We start from the raw sequence: 18,206 nt of genomic DNA, 5'->3' as shown, positions 1-18,206 counted from the left end.
TGTTAGTTCGTCTTTGTCACTTCTGATTGATGAGATTAGAGATTTTACTCTTTTTTTCCAGGTTAGGTTAGCCAAAGATTTATCAATTTTATTGACCTTTTCAAAAAATCAACTTTTTGATTTATTGATCTGTTGTACAATTCTTTTGTTTTCAATTTCATTTAATTCTGCTCTAATTTTGGTTATTTCTTTTCTTCTACTGGGTTTGGGGTTGGAATGTTCTTCCTTTTCCAGTTGCTTGAGATGTCCCATTAAGTTATTAACTTCCTTTCTTTTCGTTTTCTTGAGGAAGGCTTGCAGTGCTATAGATTTCCCTCTTACAACTGCCTTTGTGGTATCCCAGAGGTTCTTATAATTTGTGTCTGCATTGTTGTTTTGTTCCAAAAATTTGGCAATTTCCTTCTTTTTTTTTTTGTGGAGACAGAGTCTCACCTTATCACCCTCAGTAGAGTGCCGTGGCGTCACACAGCTCACAGCAACCTCCAAATCCCTGGGCTTAGGCGATTCTCTTGACTCAGCCTCCCAAGTAGCTGGGACTACAGCCACATGCCACAACACCCGGCTATTTTTTTTTTGTTGCAGTTTGGCCGGGGCTGGGTTTGAACCTGTCACCCTCGGTATATGGGTCCGGTGCCCTACCCGCTGAGCCACAGGCACCGCCTGGCAATTTCCTTCTTAATCTCATCTGTGACCCAGCTATCATTCAGCATAAAGTTATTTAATTTCCATGTTTTTGTATGAGTATGCAGATTCCTGTTGTTACTGAGTTCAACTTTTATTCCATGGTGGTCCGAGAAGATGCAAGGAATAATTTCTATTCCTTCAAATTTACTGAGGTTAGACTTATGACCTAAGATCGATTTGCAGTAAGTTCCGTGGGCTGATGAGAAGTATGTGTATTCGGTTTTGTTGGGATGAAATGTTCTGTAGATGTCTGCTAAACCCAAATGTTGGATGGTTAGGTTTAAATCTAAAATTTCTTTGCTCATCTTCTTATTGGAGGAGCAATCCAACACTGCCAAAGGAGTGTTGAAATCTCCAACTGTTATGGAGCTGGAGAAAATCAAGTTGCTCATGTCTGTTAGAGTTTCTCTTATAAATTGAGGTGCATTCTGGTTGGGTGCATAGATATTAATAATTGAAATCTCATCATATTGAGTATTATCCTTAACAAATATGAAGTGACCATTCTTATCCTTCCTTACTTTTGTTGGTTTAAAGCCTATTGTATCTGCAAATAGAATTTCAACACCTGCTTTTTTCTGATTTCCATTTGCCTGAAATATGGAGGACCATCCTTTCACCCTGAGTCTATATTTATCTTTTAAGGTAAGATGTGATTCTTGTATGCAGCAAATATCTGGCCTGAGTTTTTGTATCCAGTCAGCTAACCTGTGCCTTTTGGAGGACAGTTTAGGCCATTCACATTAATGGAGAATATTGATAAGTCTGGTAAAATTTTGGGTATTGAATTTTTCGAAAGTCCAGTGGACATTTTTAATCCTTTCGCCACTGTGGAAGTTGGAGTTTGATCAAAAGTTTCTGAGTGAGTTTACTTTTATGGTAGAGGATTGGGCTGATCATTATGGAGGATAGGTGTGAGAATATCCTGAAGAGCTGGTTTGATTATGGCAGATTTCTTCAACATGTGAATGTCATTAAAGTATTTAATTTCTCCATCTTAAAGGAAACTCAGTTTAGCTGGATACAGGATCTGGGGTTGAAAGTATTTTGCTTAAGGAGATTAAAAGTCAATGACCACCCTCTTCTGGCTTGAAAAGTTTCAGCAGAGGGATCTGCAGTCATTCTAATATTCTTCCCTTTGTAGGTAATGGATTTCTTACATCTGGCTGCTTTCAGAATTTTCTCCTTCATATTCACTTTAGTGAAGTTAATTATGATATGCCTGGGGGATGTCTTATTCAGGTTGAGTCGTGCTGGGGTTCTGAAACTGTCTGCTATCTGAATTTCAGAATCTCTTGGCATGTCTGGAAAATTCTCTTTCGTAATTTCATGGAGAAGGGCCTCTGTGCCTTGTTAGGCCACTTCATCACTTTCAGGGATTCCAATGAGGCGGATATTACCTTCTTTGAATTATCCCAGAGCTCTCTGAGAGAATGATCCATTTTTGCTCTCCATTTCTCTTCCTCTTTGAGAGTTTGGGAGCATTCAAAAGCTTTGTCTTCAATGTCAGAAATCCTTCCTTCTGCTTGTTCCACTCTGTTACTGAGGGATTCTACTGTATTTTTCAAATCTTTGAGGGCTGCAAATTCTTGCTTCAGTGCATCAAAATCTTTGGTGGTTTTGTCTTTAAATTCATTAAATTCTTGAGACAACTTTTGAATTTCTCCTTGAATTTCTAATTCCGACTTTTGAATTGCTGCTCGAATTTCTAATTCCAAATTTTCCTCCATTTTATTAATCTTGTTTGCAATCCAAATTCTGAATTCGATTTCTGACATCTCAGCCAGCTGTTTATGAATGGGATCTTCAGTTATATCTGCCATATCTTTCCTTGGGGGGTTGATCTATTCTGGTTATTCATGTTACCAGAGTTTTTCAGCTGATTCTGCCCCATGATTGTTTTACACCGTTTGATTGTTCCCCTGGAACTTTGTCGAGGACCCGTACATTGCTATGGCCTGAGAAACTCGGGACCTGTTTGATATGTTGGGGCTAAGTGGTTCTGTCTTGTTTTCAGCTTGTCTCTCTTCGACCCTAGTGAAACAGTTACTCTGGGTTGAAGTCTCAGTTGTGGAGAAATACCAGCAATTAAGTCACCCCACCCTCCACAGGCAACAATTGGTAAAGGAAAATCAAACCTTCCTACAGCCACACACCCAGGGCACCACCTGAATCGTCCTCGGGCGATTGGCTCAGTTCAAAAGATCCAAATCAGTTGTCTCAGTCAGCACCTGTCTCAGGTGGGAGAGTTTAAAAGGTCTCTGGCAACCGGATCGCAGGGGTCTGGTGACTACTCAGATATGGCTTGCTCCAGTCTCCGTGGAGTCAGAAGGACCCACCCAGCAAATAGATCAGTCTGGGAAGGTTGATGCCTTCTTCCCCACCTTGCACCTCTGTCACACCCAGTCACTGATAGTCCTGCAGGGCTTTAACCCAGTTGCCTGTAGTGAACAGATACTCCAGGGGTTTGCACCTGCCTGAATCACAGGGAAATCTATTTCTGTTAGCCAGGCCACTGCGCTCTGCCTCTATCTAGCAGGGGGAGGTGAGGCCTGACAACCTCGGGTGCTTGATGGAGGCTGGAGGGTGTTCACTCATTTCCAGCCCCGCTCCTGATTGATGTTACTGACAGAACAGAACAGGACAACTTTGCAAGAATTTGTTTCTGTCCCTGCTAAATTTCCCTGCAGAAGAGAAGCTGTTTTGAGTTCCCAAAGCCTGCACCTCAGGCCCTGTCTTTGCTCCTGCAGGTTTATATTCGGTTACCTGTCAGTTCTAGGCTCCTGTCTTCCTTTGTCTATAGGCTGACGATCCCCTGAGGGCCGGGTGCGTCTTAGGCTCAGTAAAGCGGTCCTCTGGGTCAGCCCCACCCTGGGAACTTCCCAGCTCTGCACGTGCAGTTCTAGTCCCTGCACTCCACCTAGGCCAGTAACGCCTCAGGCAAACCCTTTACTCATGGGGCCTGCGTTTCCATACCAGATCTGTTCCATGGTGGTTACCACCTGAGTAGATGTTCGGCCTCCTCTGTTTGCCCAGGGGGACAGGGGGTGTGGCTTCAGAATATCTGGGAGTGAGCCCTATTATTGCCAAAAGACGGCTGCTGCTCTGCACCTCAGGGCACCGCCTCTCTGGTGTGGTTCCCTCTCAGCCAACCATCCTCTCCTCACTCCCGTGCCCCAGAGTCAGCACTGACCAGCTGCAGTTTAGACCCTGTCCACACCCCATCAAGAAATCACCCAAGAATCTGGACTCCTGGGGGACAGGCCTCCAGACCTCTGAGTGAGAGTGGAGGGGAGTGCTGGGAGCTCAGAGTTGCAGGTAGAGAATATATACATTTTTATACAGTTTTATGCCTGGCAGGAGAACGCCGTGGCACCCTAGGAGGCGAGGTAGGTCCAGTTTTTAGAGCTTCTCTCCCGTGGAGTGTAGTGGGATGACCTTTGAACTCTGCTCATTTGTTTGTGGGGCACTCCGAGCCGTTCTCATGGGCGAGGGGACTCGCGTCCACTTGATGATGGATTTTGTACCTTTTGTTTGTATCCTTGGGGTCACAGCTTGCCTCAGCGGGGTTGATGTGCATTCTTCAACCTTCTCTCTTGGTGCAGCTCTAATCCACCAGGTTATTTGCTAAATTTCTGTCCTTTAACTCTCCTTCTGGATAGGAGCCTCTGTGGAAAGCTGGCTTCAGTCAGCCATCTTGTCCGCTCCTCCCATATTTTTATTTATAAAATTTCTCTGGTTCTTGTTCACCTCTACCTTTTTTCTTAATGCCTTATTCTTTTATTTTATTTTATTTATTTTTTTGAGACAGTCTCATTATGTCACCCTTGGTTGAGTGCCATGGTGTCACAGTTCACAGCAACCTCCAACTCTTGGGCTTAAGCGATTCTCTTGCCTCAGCCTCCCAAGTAGCTGGGACTACAGGTGCCCTCCACAATGCCTGGCTATTTTTGCTGTTTTTGTCATTGATGTTTACCAGGCCTGGGCTGGATTTGAACCTGCCAGCCCCAGTATATGTGATCGACACCCTACGCCGCAGTGTATGTCTCCGGTGCCCTAACCAGTGAACTATGGGCACCAAGATTTCATACCTCATTCTTAATGTTTTCTTTTTCCCTTATCTCTTTGAACATGTTAAGCATATTGCATTAGTGTGCTCAGGCTTCTATAGAAAAATACTTAAGACTATTCAGCTTTAAGATCAGAGATTTATTTTCTGTCAGTCCTGGAGACCAGGTAACTGAGATTCAGGTGCAGCATGATTGGTTCCTAGTTGGGCACTCTTCCTGGTTTGCTGATAGCCACCTTCTCCCCACAGTTTCACAAGACCTTTCCTGAGTGCAGGGGGTGACTGGGTGGGGGTGGGAGGGAGAGTGGGCAAATGCTCTCTGGTGTCTCTTCCTATAAAGACACTAATGCTTTTGGATAAGATCTCCACCCTCACAATCCATGGAATCTTAATTAGTGGGCCCATCTCCAAATGCAACCATGCTGGAGAGTTAGGGCTTCCACATATAAATTTTAAGAGAACACAAACTTTCTGTCCATAATATGGATCTTAAAATATTTCAGATTGGTCTATACCCTGCAATTATAAGGCTATGAATCTCATTACATCTACTTTGCTCTTACAGCAGTTTGTGTCCTTGGGTTCTGCAGTATTTTTCTGTGAGCTTCTGTGAGAGTTCTTCTCCACTTAGTCCGTAGGAACTAGGGTCAATGTTTGTAGGGGAGTGGGCAGTACAGTGACGTATGATGGGCTGAGATGGCACAGGAAATCAGTGCTATCCCAAACATCAGGACCTCATTTGATATAAATCAGGCATTAAGTTTTAAGGTGAAAGAGTTATAGTAGAAGCTGATTAGAATATGATTTTAATTTCCTGCATGTTTATATATTCTAATATTTATATGTTCAAAATTGCTTTTAGGAATTCATGAAGCATAATAGTCCACATCAGAATAAGAACTGCTTGAACAATTTTGACCTTTCAGAATACAGACAGATTCTCAGTGATGTGGCTATACGAATATATCATCAGTTCATTATCATAATGGAAAATAACATCCAACCAATAATAGGTAAGAAGAAAATTGATGACCAAAAAATATTCATAGTAACACTATGAGACTTTTTGAAACATAAATCTGCTTATGGAATGTGTGATTATGAGTAATGTAGTCTAAAAAGCTTAAATGATTCCAGAAAAAAAGTACATTGTTGGTAGGGTTTTTTGTTTGGTTGGTTGGTTGGTTGGTTAGTTGGTTGGTTTTTTTCCTATATGGATGATTCAACCTGAAGGGAAAAAGTTGTGGGGAACTTCTACCACTATTTATGTGGTACTTGTTCTTATATGGCTCTTGGGCTCAGCCAAGTATTTTTGAAATCCTAAAGTCGCATTCAAATTCTTGTACATTTTCCTTAATTTTCTGAAATTTAAATACTTCAGGCTTTAAATGGCTCCAGACTGTGAGTTCTCATGCTGACCAGCTCTGTTCATGGGAAGTGAAAGAACAGCTGCCTCCAACATAAAAGAAGGAGCAGCTGCCCTTCTGTGAATAGCTGTCTACCCTCAGCCCCTCTGGAGTTAAGAATCCTTGATTCTCTTGTGCTGCCTTTCAGCTACATCCACTGAACCTTGTAGGAAATGCCCATCTCCTGAGACAGGCTCGTGAGGGCGGGGATGTTGGCTTTTTCTCCGCAGTGCCAGGCATGCTGGAGTCCGAGAGTCTGCAGGGCATTTCCGGGCTGAAGCCCACGGGTTTCCGCAAGCGGTCGTCTAGCATAGACGACACGGACGCCTACACCGTGACCTCCGTGCTGCAGCAACTGAGCTACTTCTACTGCACCATGTGCCAGAATGGCCTGGACCCCGAGCTCGTGAGGCAGGCAGTGAAGCAGCTCTTCTTTCTGATCGGGGCGGTCACGCTCAACAGCCTGTTCCTGCGTAAGGACATGTGCTCCTGCAGAAAAGGGATGCAGATCAGGTGAGCCCAGGACGCCGCGCACCCCAGACCGGCTAGCCGAAAGCAATGTTCTTTAAGTACGAAGCCACGCAGGAGTGACAGCCCCTAGGCCCCCACCCCACCTCCGCTTCAGCTTCAGCCCCCACCTGGGCCCACCTGCCACAGGGATGTGCAAGGTGACGGGTAGTGCCCAGAGATGTTGGTCCTCTGGTGCCTAGACCCTACTCCTATCATGTCACACCATCTAACTTGACCATCTGGCCTTGTGGCTTTAACTGAGAACCGATAATTGTGTATTTTAAATTGTGGCCCTCTGTGGTTATCATACAGTCAACCAGAATAACCACCGTCTGTGAATAGTACTGCCAGGCAGAGAACACAGGAAACTAAGGAAAACTGATGCGATTCCAGCCCTCCAGAAGCTTCAGACATCTAAGTAATAATTCAAGGCATAGACTAGTGGTGCAGGAAATGCTTCAGAAAAGAGATCTTGCAGACAGAAAAGTTGGGTAAGCCAGAGAGTTTTACATTGGGTGAAAGGGAGAAGAATGTCCCAGGCAGGGGATATGGGCAAAGGCACAGCAGTGGGATTGAAGACCCCTGCTCAGGCTCCATCTGGACTAAGAAAGAGATTTGTTTGAGAAGCAGGGAAATGGTTTGGATCCAGACTGGGAGGGTCTGGAGTGCCAGAGTAAGGCATTTGGAGTTCCCTGAACTCTTTAAGGTGTGTTCGTTTCTCTCTCTCTCTTTCTAACATTACCTTGAGCTGTTGTTTGAGATAACACTGATCAAGTGGTTAGGAAACACATAATACGGGGTACAGATTTAAGAATTTTACAATATGTGCGGGAATATGATACCTGTCTCTAGCACAAGAACCTGGGGGTGCTAATGATGATAACGATGTAAGAGAAGGTGACCGGGAAGTATCTTAAGCCAAGAAATAAATGTGAAGCATCCATTATACCATTTTAACATTAGTTAAACTTGGAGTTGGACACCTCACAAACCAGACTGGCAAACTCCTATGACACCAGGGTTTGGTTTTCAGATATGAAGGCGTATTCAGAAGGACTGGCCTTTTTTTTTTTGTAGAGACAGAGTTTCACTTTATTGCCCTCGGTAGAGTGCCGTGGCATCACACGGCTCACAGCAATCTCCAACTCCTGGGCTTAGGCGATTCTTCTGCCTCAGCCTCCCGAGTAGCTGGGACTACAGGCGCCCGCCACAACGCCCGGCTATTTTTTTGTTGCAGTTTGGCCGGGGCTGGGTTTGAACCCGCCACCCTCGGCATATGGGGCCGGCGCCCTGCTCACTGAGCCACAGGCGCTGCCCAGAAGGACTGGTCTTTGCAAATCATTTTTTTTCTTCCTGAGCAAAAAAGTGCTTTTTTTCCTTTTGCCAATTGAAAGTGGCCCTCAGAGAAGTAATGCCTTTGTGGTGCTATGCTGAGGGGCCCCAGGAATGTTTGGGGCATCCAGTATTCCTTCAGATTTCTAAGTGTCTGCCACAAGCAAGGCCTACAAAGGATTTGAGATGGCTTTACAATGAAATCATGAGCAATACACATAATAAAGCAATTATGAATTGGGCTGCAATAAACATTCTGGTACAAATATCTCAGTTATAATGTGATTTTGGGTCTTCTGGGTATATACCTAGTAGAGGAATTATAGGATTGAATGGCTGATCTATTTTTAGATCTCTAAGTGTTCTCCAAACATCTTTCCAAAAGGAATGCATTAATTTGCATTCCCACCAGCAGTGTAGAAATGTTCCCTTTTCTCCACATCCATGCCAACATCTCTGGTCTTGGGATTTTGTGATATGGGCTAATCTTACTGGAGTTAGATGATATCTCAAAGTAGTTTTGATTTGCATTTCTCTGATGATTAAGGATGATGAGCATTTTTTTCATGTGTCTGTAGGCCGTGTGCCTGTCTTCTTCAGAGAAGTTTCTCTTCAAGTCCCTTGCCCAGCCTGCGATGGGATCACTTGTTCCTTTCTTGCTTATACGTTTGAGTTCTCTGTGGATTCTGGTTATTAAACCTTTGTCAGAGACATAACCCACAAATATCTTCTCCCATTCTGAGGGCTGCTTGCTTTACTTACTGTGTTCTTGGCTGTGCAGAAGCTTTTGGTCAGGTCCCAGTAGTGTATTTTTGAAGCTGCTTCACTTGCCCAGGGGGTCCTCCTCATAAAATACTCACCCAGACCAATTTCTTCATGGGTTTTCCCTGCACTCTCTTCTAGTATTTTTATACTTTCATATCTAAAGTTTAAATCTTTAATCCAGTGAGAATCTATCTTAGTTAATGATGTAAGGTGTGGGTCGAGTTTCAGTCTTCTACAGGTCACCAGCCAGTTCAACCAGCACCATTTGTTAAATAGGGAATCTTTTCCCTACTGAATGTTTTTAATTGGCTTGTCAAAGATCAAATAACAGTAAGTAGCTAGATTCATCTCTTGTTGTCTATTCTGTTCCAGACATCTACTTCTCTGTTTTTGTGCCAGTACCATGCTGTTTTGATCACTATCGATTTATAGTATAGTCTGAGTCTGGTAGCATGATTCCTCCTGCTTTGTTTTTATTTCTGAGTAATGTCTTGGCTATTCGAGGTTTTTTTCTGATTCTATATAAAACAAAGTTGTTGTTTTTTTTCAAGATCTTTAAAGTATGGCAGTGGAGCTTTAATAGAGATTGCATTAAAATTGTATATTGCTTTGGGTAGTATGAACATTTTAACAATGTTGATTCTTCCCAGCCATAAGCATGGTATATTTTTCCATTTGTTAACATTTTCAGCTATTTCTTTTCTTAGAATTTCATAGTTCTCTTTATACAGATCTTTCACATCCTTTGTTAGATAAACTCCCAAATATTTCATCTTCTTTGGCACTACTGTGAATGGAATAGAGTCCTTAACTGTTCTTTCAGCTTGACTATTGTTGGTATATATAAAGGCTACCGATTTATGAATGTTGATTTTGTAACCTTAGACGCTGCTGTATTCCTTGATCACTTCTAAGAGTTTTGTAGTAGAATCTCTGGTGTTTTCCAGATATACAATCATATCATCTGCGAAGAGCAAAAGTTTGATCTCTTCTGACCCTGTATAGATACCTTTGATCACCTTTCTTCTGTAATTGTGGTGGCTAAAACTTCCATTACAATGTTAAAGAGCAATGGAAACAATGGGCAGCCTTGTCTGGTTCCTGATCTGAGTGGAAATGATTTCAATTTAACTCCATTCAATACGATATTGGCTGTGGGTTTGCTGTAGATGGCCTCTATCAGTTTAAGAAATGTCCCTTCTATACCAATTTTCTTAAGTGTTCTGATCATGAAGGGATGCTGTATATTATCAAAAGCTTTTCTGCATCAATTGAGAGAATCATATGGTCTTTGGTTTTTAATTTGTTTATGTGCTGAATTATACTGATTTACATATATTGAACCAGCCTTGAGACCCTGGGATAAAACCGACTTGGTCATGATGTATAATTTGTTTCATGTGTTGCTGGATTCTGTTTGTTAGGATCTTGTTGAATATTTTTGCATCTATATTCATTAGTGATATTGGTCTATAATTTTCTTGTTGGGTCTTTTCCTGGTTTGGGGATCAGGGTGCTGTTTGCTTCATAGAACGTGTTGGGTAGTCTTCCTTCTTTTTCTATATTTTGGAACAGGTTGAGTAATATAGGTACTAATTCCTCCTTAAAGGTTTGGTAGAATTCTGACATGAAGCCATCTGTTCCTGGGCTTTTCTTTTTAGGGAGATTTTGTATGGTTGATGCTATTTCAGAACTTGATATAGGCCTGTTCAACATTTCCACTTGATTCTGGCTAAGTCTTGGAAGTTGATGTGCTTCCAAGTATTGGTCAATTTCCTTCAGATTTTCATATTCCTGAGAATAAAGTTTCTTATAAGATTCATGAAAGATTTTTTGAATTTCTGAGGAGTCTGTTGTTATTTCATCTTTGTCGTTTCTGATTGATGAGATTTGAGATTTTACTCTTTTTTTCCTGGTTAGGTTAGCCAAAGGTTTATCTATTTTATTGACCTTTTCAAAAAACCAATTTTTTGATTTATTGATCTGTTTGTATAATTCTTTTGTTTTCAATTTCATTTAATTCTGCTCTAATTTTGGTTATTTCTTTTCTTCTACTGGGTTTGGGGTTGGAATGTTCTTCCTTTTCCAGTTGCTTGAGATGTCCCATTAAGTTGTTAACTTCCTTTCTTTCTGTTCTCTTGAGGAAGGCTTGCAGTGCTATAAATTTCCCTCTTACAACTGCCTTTGCGATATCCCAGAGGTTCTGATAATTCGTGTCTTCATTGTTTTGTTCCAAAAATTTGGCAGTTTCCTTCTTAATCTCATCTCTGACCCAGCTATTATTCAGCATAAGGTTATTTAACTTCCATGTTTTTGTATGAGTATGCAGATTCCTGTTGTTACTGAGTTCAACTTTTATTCCATGGTGGTCCGAGAAGATGCAAGGAATAATTTCTATTCCTTCAAATTTACTGAGGTTAGACTTATGACCTAAGATGTGATCGATTTTGGAGTATGTTCCATGGGCTGATGAGAAGTATGTGTATTCAGTTTTGTTGAGATGAAATGTTCTGTAGATGTCTGCTAAATCCAAATGTTGGATGGTTAGGTTTAAATCTAAAATTTCTTTGCTCATCTTCTTATTGGAGGAGCAAACCAACACTGCCAAAGGAGTGTTGAAATCTCCAACTGTTATGGAGCTGGAGAAAATCAAGTTGCTCATGTCTGTTAGAGTTTCTCTTATAAATTGAGGTGCATTCTGGTTGGGTGCATAGATATTAATAATTGAAATCTCATCATATTGAGTATTATCCTTAACAAATATGAAGTGACCATTCTTAACCTTCCTTACTTTTGTTGGTTTAAAGCCTATTGTATCTGCAAATAGAATTGCAACACCTGCTTTTTTCTGATTTCCATTTGCCTGAAATATGGAGGACCATCCTTTCACCCTGAGTCTATATTTATCTTTTAAGGTAAGATGTGATTCTTGTATGCAGCAAATATCTGGCCTGAGTTTTTGTATCCAGTCAGCTAACCTGTGCCTTTTGGAGGACAGTTTAGGCCGTTCACATTAATGGAGAATATAGATAAGTCTGGTTAAGTTTGGGGTATAGAGTTTTTCGAAAGTCTGGTGGACATTTTTAATCCTTTCGCCACTGTGGAAGTTGGAGTTTGATCAAAAGTTTCTGAGTGAGTTTACTTTTGTGGTAGAGGATTGGGCTGGTCATTATGGAGGATAGGTCTGAGAATATCCTGAAGAGCTGGTTTGGTTATGGCAAATTTCTTCAACATGTGAATGTCATTGAAATATTTAATTTCTCCATCATAAATGAAATACAGTTTAGCTGGATACAGGATCCGGGGTTGAAAGTTATTTTGTTTTAGGAGAGTGAAAGTCAATGAACACCCTCTTCTGGCTTGAACAGTTTCAACAGAGAGATCTGCAGTCATTCTATTTGTCTTCCCTTTGTAGGTAATGGTTTTCTTACGTCTGGCTACTTTCAGAATTTTCTCCTTCATATTAACTTTAATGAAGTTAATTATGATGTGCCTGGGGGATGTCTTATTCGGGTTGCGTTGTGCTGGGGTTCTGAAACTGTCTGCTATCTGAATTTCAGAATCTCTTGGCGTGTCTGGAAAATTCTCTCTCATAATTTCATGGAGAAGGACCTCTGTGCCTTGCGAAGCTACTTCATCACTTTCAGAGATTGCAATGAGGCAGATATTAGCCTTCTTCGAATTATCCCAGAGCTCTCTGAGAGAATGATCCATTTTTGCTCTCCATTTCCCTTCCTCTTTGAGAGTTTGGGAACATTCAAAAGCTTTGTCTTGGGCGGTGCCTGTGGCTCAGCGGGTAGGGCGCCGGTCCCATATGCCGGAGGTGGCAGGTTCAAACCCGGCCCCGGCCAAATTAAAAAAAAAAAAAAAAAAAAAGCTTTGTCTTCAATGTCAGAAATCCTTTCTTCTGCTTGCTCCACTCTGTTACTGAGGGATTCTACTGTATTTTCAGATCTTTGAAGACTGTAAATTCTTGCTTCAATGTGTCAAAATCTTTGGTGGTTTTGTCTTTAAATTCGTTGAATTCTTGAGACAACTTTTGAATTTCTCCTCGAATTTCTAATTGCAAATTTTCCTCCATTCTGTTAATCTTGTTTGCAATCCAAATTCTAAATTCTATTTCTGACATCTCAGCTATCTGTTTATAAATGGGATCTTCAGTTACATCTGCCATTTCCTTGGGGTGGGGGGAGGGGTTTGATCTACTCTTGTTATTCATGTTATTAGAGTTTTTCCACTGATTCTGCCCCATGATTATTTTACACTGTTTGACTTTTCCCCTGGAGCTTTGCCAAGGACCCGTACAGTGCTGTGGCCTGAAAAACTGGGGACCTGTTTGGTGTGGTGGGGCTAAGTGGCTCTGTCTTTTTTTTTTTTTTTTTTTTTCTGGCACCAGAGTTGACTTTTAATTTCTCCTAAAGCCGCTGAAGCAAAAATCATGATAAAACATTCTTTCCTTTACAACTTCCCCAATGCAAAAAAAAAAACAAAACACTATTTGTAGGAAAAAATGGTTTTGTACATAAGATGGGGAACAATATAAATTCAAAACGTACAGATAAGGGTTAGCTCTATCACTCATCTCTTTTAAAAAGTTTATATGAATATCAGTCAAAACCAACAGGGTAGCGCCCTTGAAATGTTATCTGTACAGATTTCCAAGTAGACCACAGTAGTGTATACTGTCTTGGAATGTCCTCAGAAGGCTCTGTCATTGATCAGGTAACAGAGTAAAAACCCCAGAGTCCTTTCTTTCAAACAGATAAGGGAAAGACACAGGGACAAAGAAGCTATTCAAACTTCGTCTTCTTTCCTTGTGGCTTGTGGTCTCCTCCTCCTCTTCCACCTCAGAAGCCTCCTCGGCCTCCAAAGCCTCCCTGGCCTCTGCCACCAAATCCGCCTCTGCCTCCATCTCGGCCTCCTCAGTCTCCACCAGTGGCTCTGTCTTGTTTTCAGCTGGTCTCTGTCTGACCCTAGTGAAACAGTTACTCTGGGTTGAAGTCTCAGCTGTGGAGAAATACCAGCAGTTAAGTCACCCAGCCCCCCACAGGCAACTACTGGAAAAGGAAAATCAAACCTTCCTACAACCACACACCCAGGACACCACTTGGATAGTCCTCAGGCAATTGGCTCAGTCCAAATCAGTTGTCTCAGTCAGCACCTGTCTCAGGTGGAAGAGTTTAAAAGGTCTCTGGCAACTAGATTGCAGGGGACTACTGACAACTCAAATATGACTTGCTCCGGTGCTCTGTGAGGTCAGGAGGACCCACCCAGCAAATAGATTAGTCTGGGAAGGTTGATGCACTTCTGTCACACCCCACCTTGCACCTCTGTCATACCCAGTCACTGATAACTCTGCAGGGCTGTGACCCAGTTGCCTCCAATGAGCAGATACTCTAGGGGTTTGCACCTGCCTGAATCATAAGAAAATCTATGTCTCCTCAGCCAGGCCTGCTCTCTGCCTCTGTCCAGCAGTGGGAGGTGAGGCCTGACAACCTCGGGGGTTTGATGGAGACTGGGGGGTGTTCACTCAGTTCCAGCCCCACCCCTGATTGATGTTACTGACAGAACAGAACAACTTTGCGGAATTTTTTTCTGTCCCGGCTAAATTCCCGGGGCCTGTGTTTCCGTCCCATATCTTCCTCTGGTGGTTGCCACCTGAGAAGATGCCCGGCCTCCTCTGGTTGCCCAGAGAGACAGGGGTTGTGACTCCAGAATATCCAGGGGTGAGCCCTATTGTTGCCAAAAACAGCTGCTGCTCTGTACCTCGGGGCACCGCCGCTCTGGCGTGGTTCCCTCTCAGCCGACCGTCCTCTCCTCACTCTCGTGCTGCAGAATCAGCACTGACCAGCTGTAGTCCAGGCCCTGTCCACGCCCCTCGAGAAATCACCCAAGAATCCGGACTCCTGGGGGACAGGCCTCCAGACCTCAGAGTGAGAGTGGAGGGGAGTGCTGGGAGCTCAGAATTGCAAGTAGAGAATATATACAGTTTTACACAGTTTTATGCCTGGCAGGAGAGCACCATGGCACCCTAGTAGAGGAAGTAGGTCCAGTTTTTAGAGGGTCTGTCCCATGGAGTATAATGGGAGGACTTTTGAACTCTGCTCGTTTGTTTATGGGGTACTCCGAGCCGTTCTCATGGGGGAGGGCACTCCTGTCCACTTAGTGATGGATTTTGTACCTTTTGTTTGTATCCTTGGGGTCACAGCTGGCCTCAGCGGGGTTGATGTGCATTCTTCAACCTTCTCTCTTGGTGCAGCTCTAATCTACCAGGTTACTTGCTAAATTTCTGTCCTTTAACTCTCCTTCTAGATGGGAGCCTCTCTGTTTTGCACAGAGCCAACACTGGAAGCACGAGATAACCAACATGGACCAGCTGAAAACGTTTTCTTTTACAATTCTCACAACACCAACTTTTAGAAAATCAATCCCATTACTTTGTGTGAAACCTAGCATGGGATAAGACAGCTCTAATTGATTTGATTTTGAGCTTCTTCAGAAAGGCATGATGGCTCATGTCTGTAATCCAAGCTACTTGGAAGGCTGAGACAGGGGGATCACTTGAGGCCAGGAGTCTGAGGTTACAATGAGCTGTGATGACTCCACTGCCCTCTAGTCTTGGGTCAGATGCAGCAGGACGTTCTCCTTGCCACTGTCATTCTGCCCTCATATTCGGAGGTTCTTCAGACGTCAGGCTCTTAGAGACATAAAGCAGAATGGTGGTTGCCAGGGGGAGGGAGAGAAGGGAGTTGTTTTATGTTATACAGTTTCAGTTTTGCAAGATGAAAGGGTTCTAGAGATCTACTGTACAATAGCATGCATACAGTTATCACTACTGTACTATAACTTAGTGCTTAAGATGGTAAATTTCATGCGTTTTTTAATAATTTTTTAGAAAAGGTACAGAGGCGCCTGATCTCATCTGATCTCGGAAGCTAAGCAGGGTCGGGCCTGGTTAGTACTTGGATGGGAGAAAAGGTACATACATGTTGAAATATAACATAGATTATGATACTAAAATGACCCACCATCCCACTTTATCCAGTTTTATTTTAAATTTGTTAAGATTTGCTTTTATAAACAGAATATGGTCAAATTTTTGTGAATATCCCACGTGCAGTGGAAAAGAACATGCCTTCTGCTGTTGGGTGGAATATTCTATACACATTAATTAGACCCCGTTTGTTGATAGTATTGTTCACTTCTTCTATATCGTTGCTGATTTTTTGTCTGTTAGTTGTGTTAATTACTAAGAGGAGTGTCTGGGACCTAAGCATGAGGGAATACTCAGAATATGGGCAGATTTCTCAGTATTCAGATTTAGAAAGTCCTGTGGCAGCTCTTTCATCTTGCAAAGAGAGGAGCAGAGAAAATGGGGGCATGGCCACCCTCTAGGATGCCCCCTTCAGCTCCCCAAATTCAAGCCAAGGGCTCCTCCTGGAGCTCTCAGTGTTGACGTCCACTTCTGAGTTTCAGGTGGCTCTGAGATCAGGCCAGTGAATATAGCAGAGGGAAATAATCCGTAAACCCACTTCCGGTTTGGAAGTGCTTCAGATCCTGGTCATCTTCCCCAATGTACCTGCTACTATTTACTTTTTAGAGTCCTCCGAAAGCCGCACTGTGCATTCCATGTGGGGTATATTGCTGCATGGAGTGGGAGCAACAGGGTGGAGTGTGCCTACTCTGCTCACCAAGAACTGGAACTAGAATTAATATGCTCAATATTCGGATTTAGAAAGGCCTGTGGCAGGATCTAATAGGGTAGACTAGAAGGACTGAGATGGGAGGCCCATTAAAAACCTATTGTAATAAAAGATAAAGTAATAAGAACTCAAACTAGTGGGACAAAAGTGATAGAGCAGAAAGGGAAGGGGGAGAACCCAGGTGAGCACTTACGGCCTCCCTGTGCAATACATCACTTCAGCACTACTGCCCCAGGGGGACACCCAGAGAGAAGACTTACATGGGGACTTGCTAATCCAGAAGCTCAGAGCTGGGACTGACCCTAGAGATCACTTAGCTCAACACTCAATTTTTTTTAACTTCTTCATTGATGTGTAATTTACATACCATAAAGTTCACTCATTTAAAGTTCAGTGTTTCAGAACTTTCTAAAGTTCTAAACACTGCTCTGTATATTTATGGAGTGGTATATCCATCACCACAATGTAACTTTTTAAAACATTTTCATCTTTCCTAAAAGAAACCTCATACCATCAGTAGTCGTTCCCCGGCTTGCCCCAACTCCCTACCCCCCAGCCTAGGCCACTACTAATATATTTTCTTTCTCTATAAATCTGACTATTCTTGATGTTTTAAAATAAATGGAATTGTAAAATATATATGGGTAACTATGAAAGTTTTGAGACTGTGTTATGGTCCATTATTTTACTTCCAAGAAACACAGTCAACAGCATCTTTTCTGATTCACCCATGTGAGTTTTAACTTGCTCGGTGTTGCTGGGAAGGCCTCATTTGTTTCCATCTACGTGGATTTTATGTTTCTTGATTTTTGTATATCTCAAAACTTTTGTAATAATCCACATGTTTTCTTTTGTGAACAGCATTCACTTAAACATGTTTGGGAGTTTCATTCATGTAACAGATATCATTAGCACCTGGTTCTTTTCTATTGCTGAATCATATCCATCGTATGGATATACCATAATCTGTTCTCCCTTCAGCAGCTGATGGACATCAGATGGTTTTCACTCTTTGGCTATTAAGAGTAATGCTGCTAGGAACATTTGTGTATAGGATTTTGTGTGGACATGTTTTTAATCCTCTTGAGTGGAATTGCTGTGTCATATGGTAATTCTATATTTAATTTTGAGAAACTACTGTCTTCCATAGCAGCTGTGCCATTTACATTCCCACCAGCAATGTGTGACAGTTCTCAACACTACTTGTACCCAAAGAGGTTGATAAACTCCCAGGCTCAACACATGCCTCTTAACTCATAAACCTGTGTAATTAGCTACAGAAACAAAAATAAAAACCACAGTCAACTAGAAGGAAGAATTTCTGTAATTCAGGAAAGAAATGAATTTTTTATTCCTATGTAAGTCTTCTCTTTAAATATCATTGTTTCTTTGTTTGTTGTTGTTGCAGTTATTTAGCTGGCCCAGGCCGGGATCGAACCTGCCACCCTCAGTGTATGTGGCTGGTGCTGTAACCCCTGTGCTACGGGTGCCATGCCAATATCATTGTTCTTTTCCTTTAATAGATGTTCAAGACTATACATTGTAAATCTTTTTCACTCAGATTTTTCCCAAAGTTCATAGCTGTTACAGCCTTTCACCCTAAACTACTGCCATGCCATGATCTGTAGACCAGTGGTCATGATGGCTGATCATCTGGTCCACCCTCCCTCATGCTGCAAACCCTCTCTGGACTGCATTCTTAAGGCTGTCAGTGAAGTCTGGTACCTTCTTGGGACA

General features: G+C 42.4%; 1 protein-coding gene across 1 annotated transcript in view; it reads left to right on the top strand.

Annotated features, from left to right (window-relative positions):
* The window catches only part of MYO5C (myosin VC), a 119,461-nt gene that overhangs the window by 97,576 nt on the left and 3,679 nt on the right, over positions 1-18,206 (top strand). Inside the window, exons 37-38 of the mRNA XM_053595124.1 lie at positions 5,616-5,766; positions 6,390-6,672. Coding sequence (XP_053451099.1) covers positions 5,616-5,766; positions 6,390-6,672 — 434 coding nt within the window. The remainder of the gene's footprint in view (positions 1-5,615; positions 5,767-6,389; positions 6,673-18,206) is intronic.

The sequence above is a fragment of the Nycticebus coucang genome, chromosome 6 (genome assembly GCF_027406575.1).
Source record: "Nycticebus coucang isolate mNycCou1 chromosome 6, mNycCou1.pri, whole genome shotgun sequence".
NCBI classification, from domain to species: Eukaryota; Metazoa; Chordata; class Mammalia; order Primates; family Lorisidae; genus Nycticebus; species Nycticebus coucang.
Note: the sequence above shows the minus strand (reverse complement) of the source record. Positions and strands in the feature narration are given on the sequence as shown.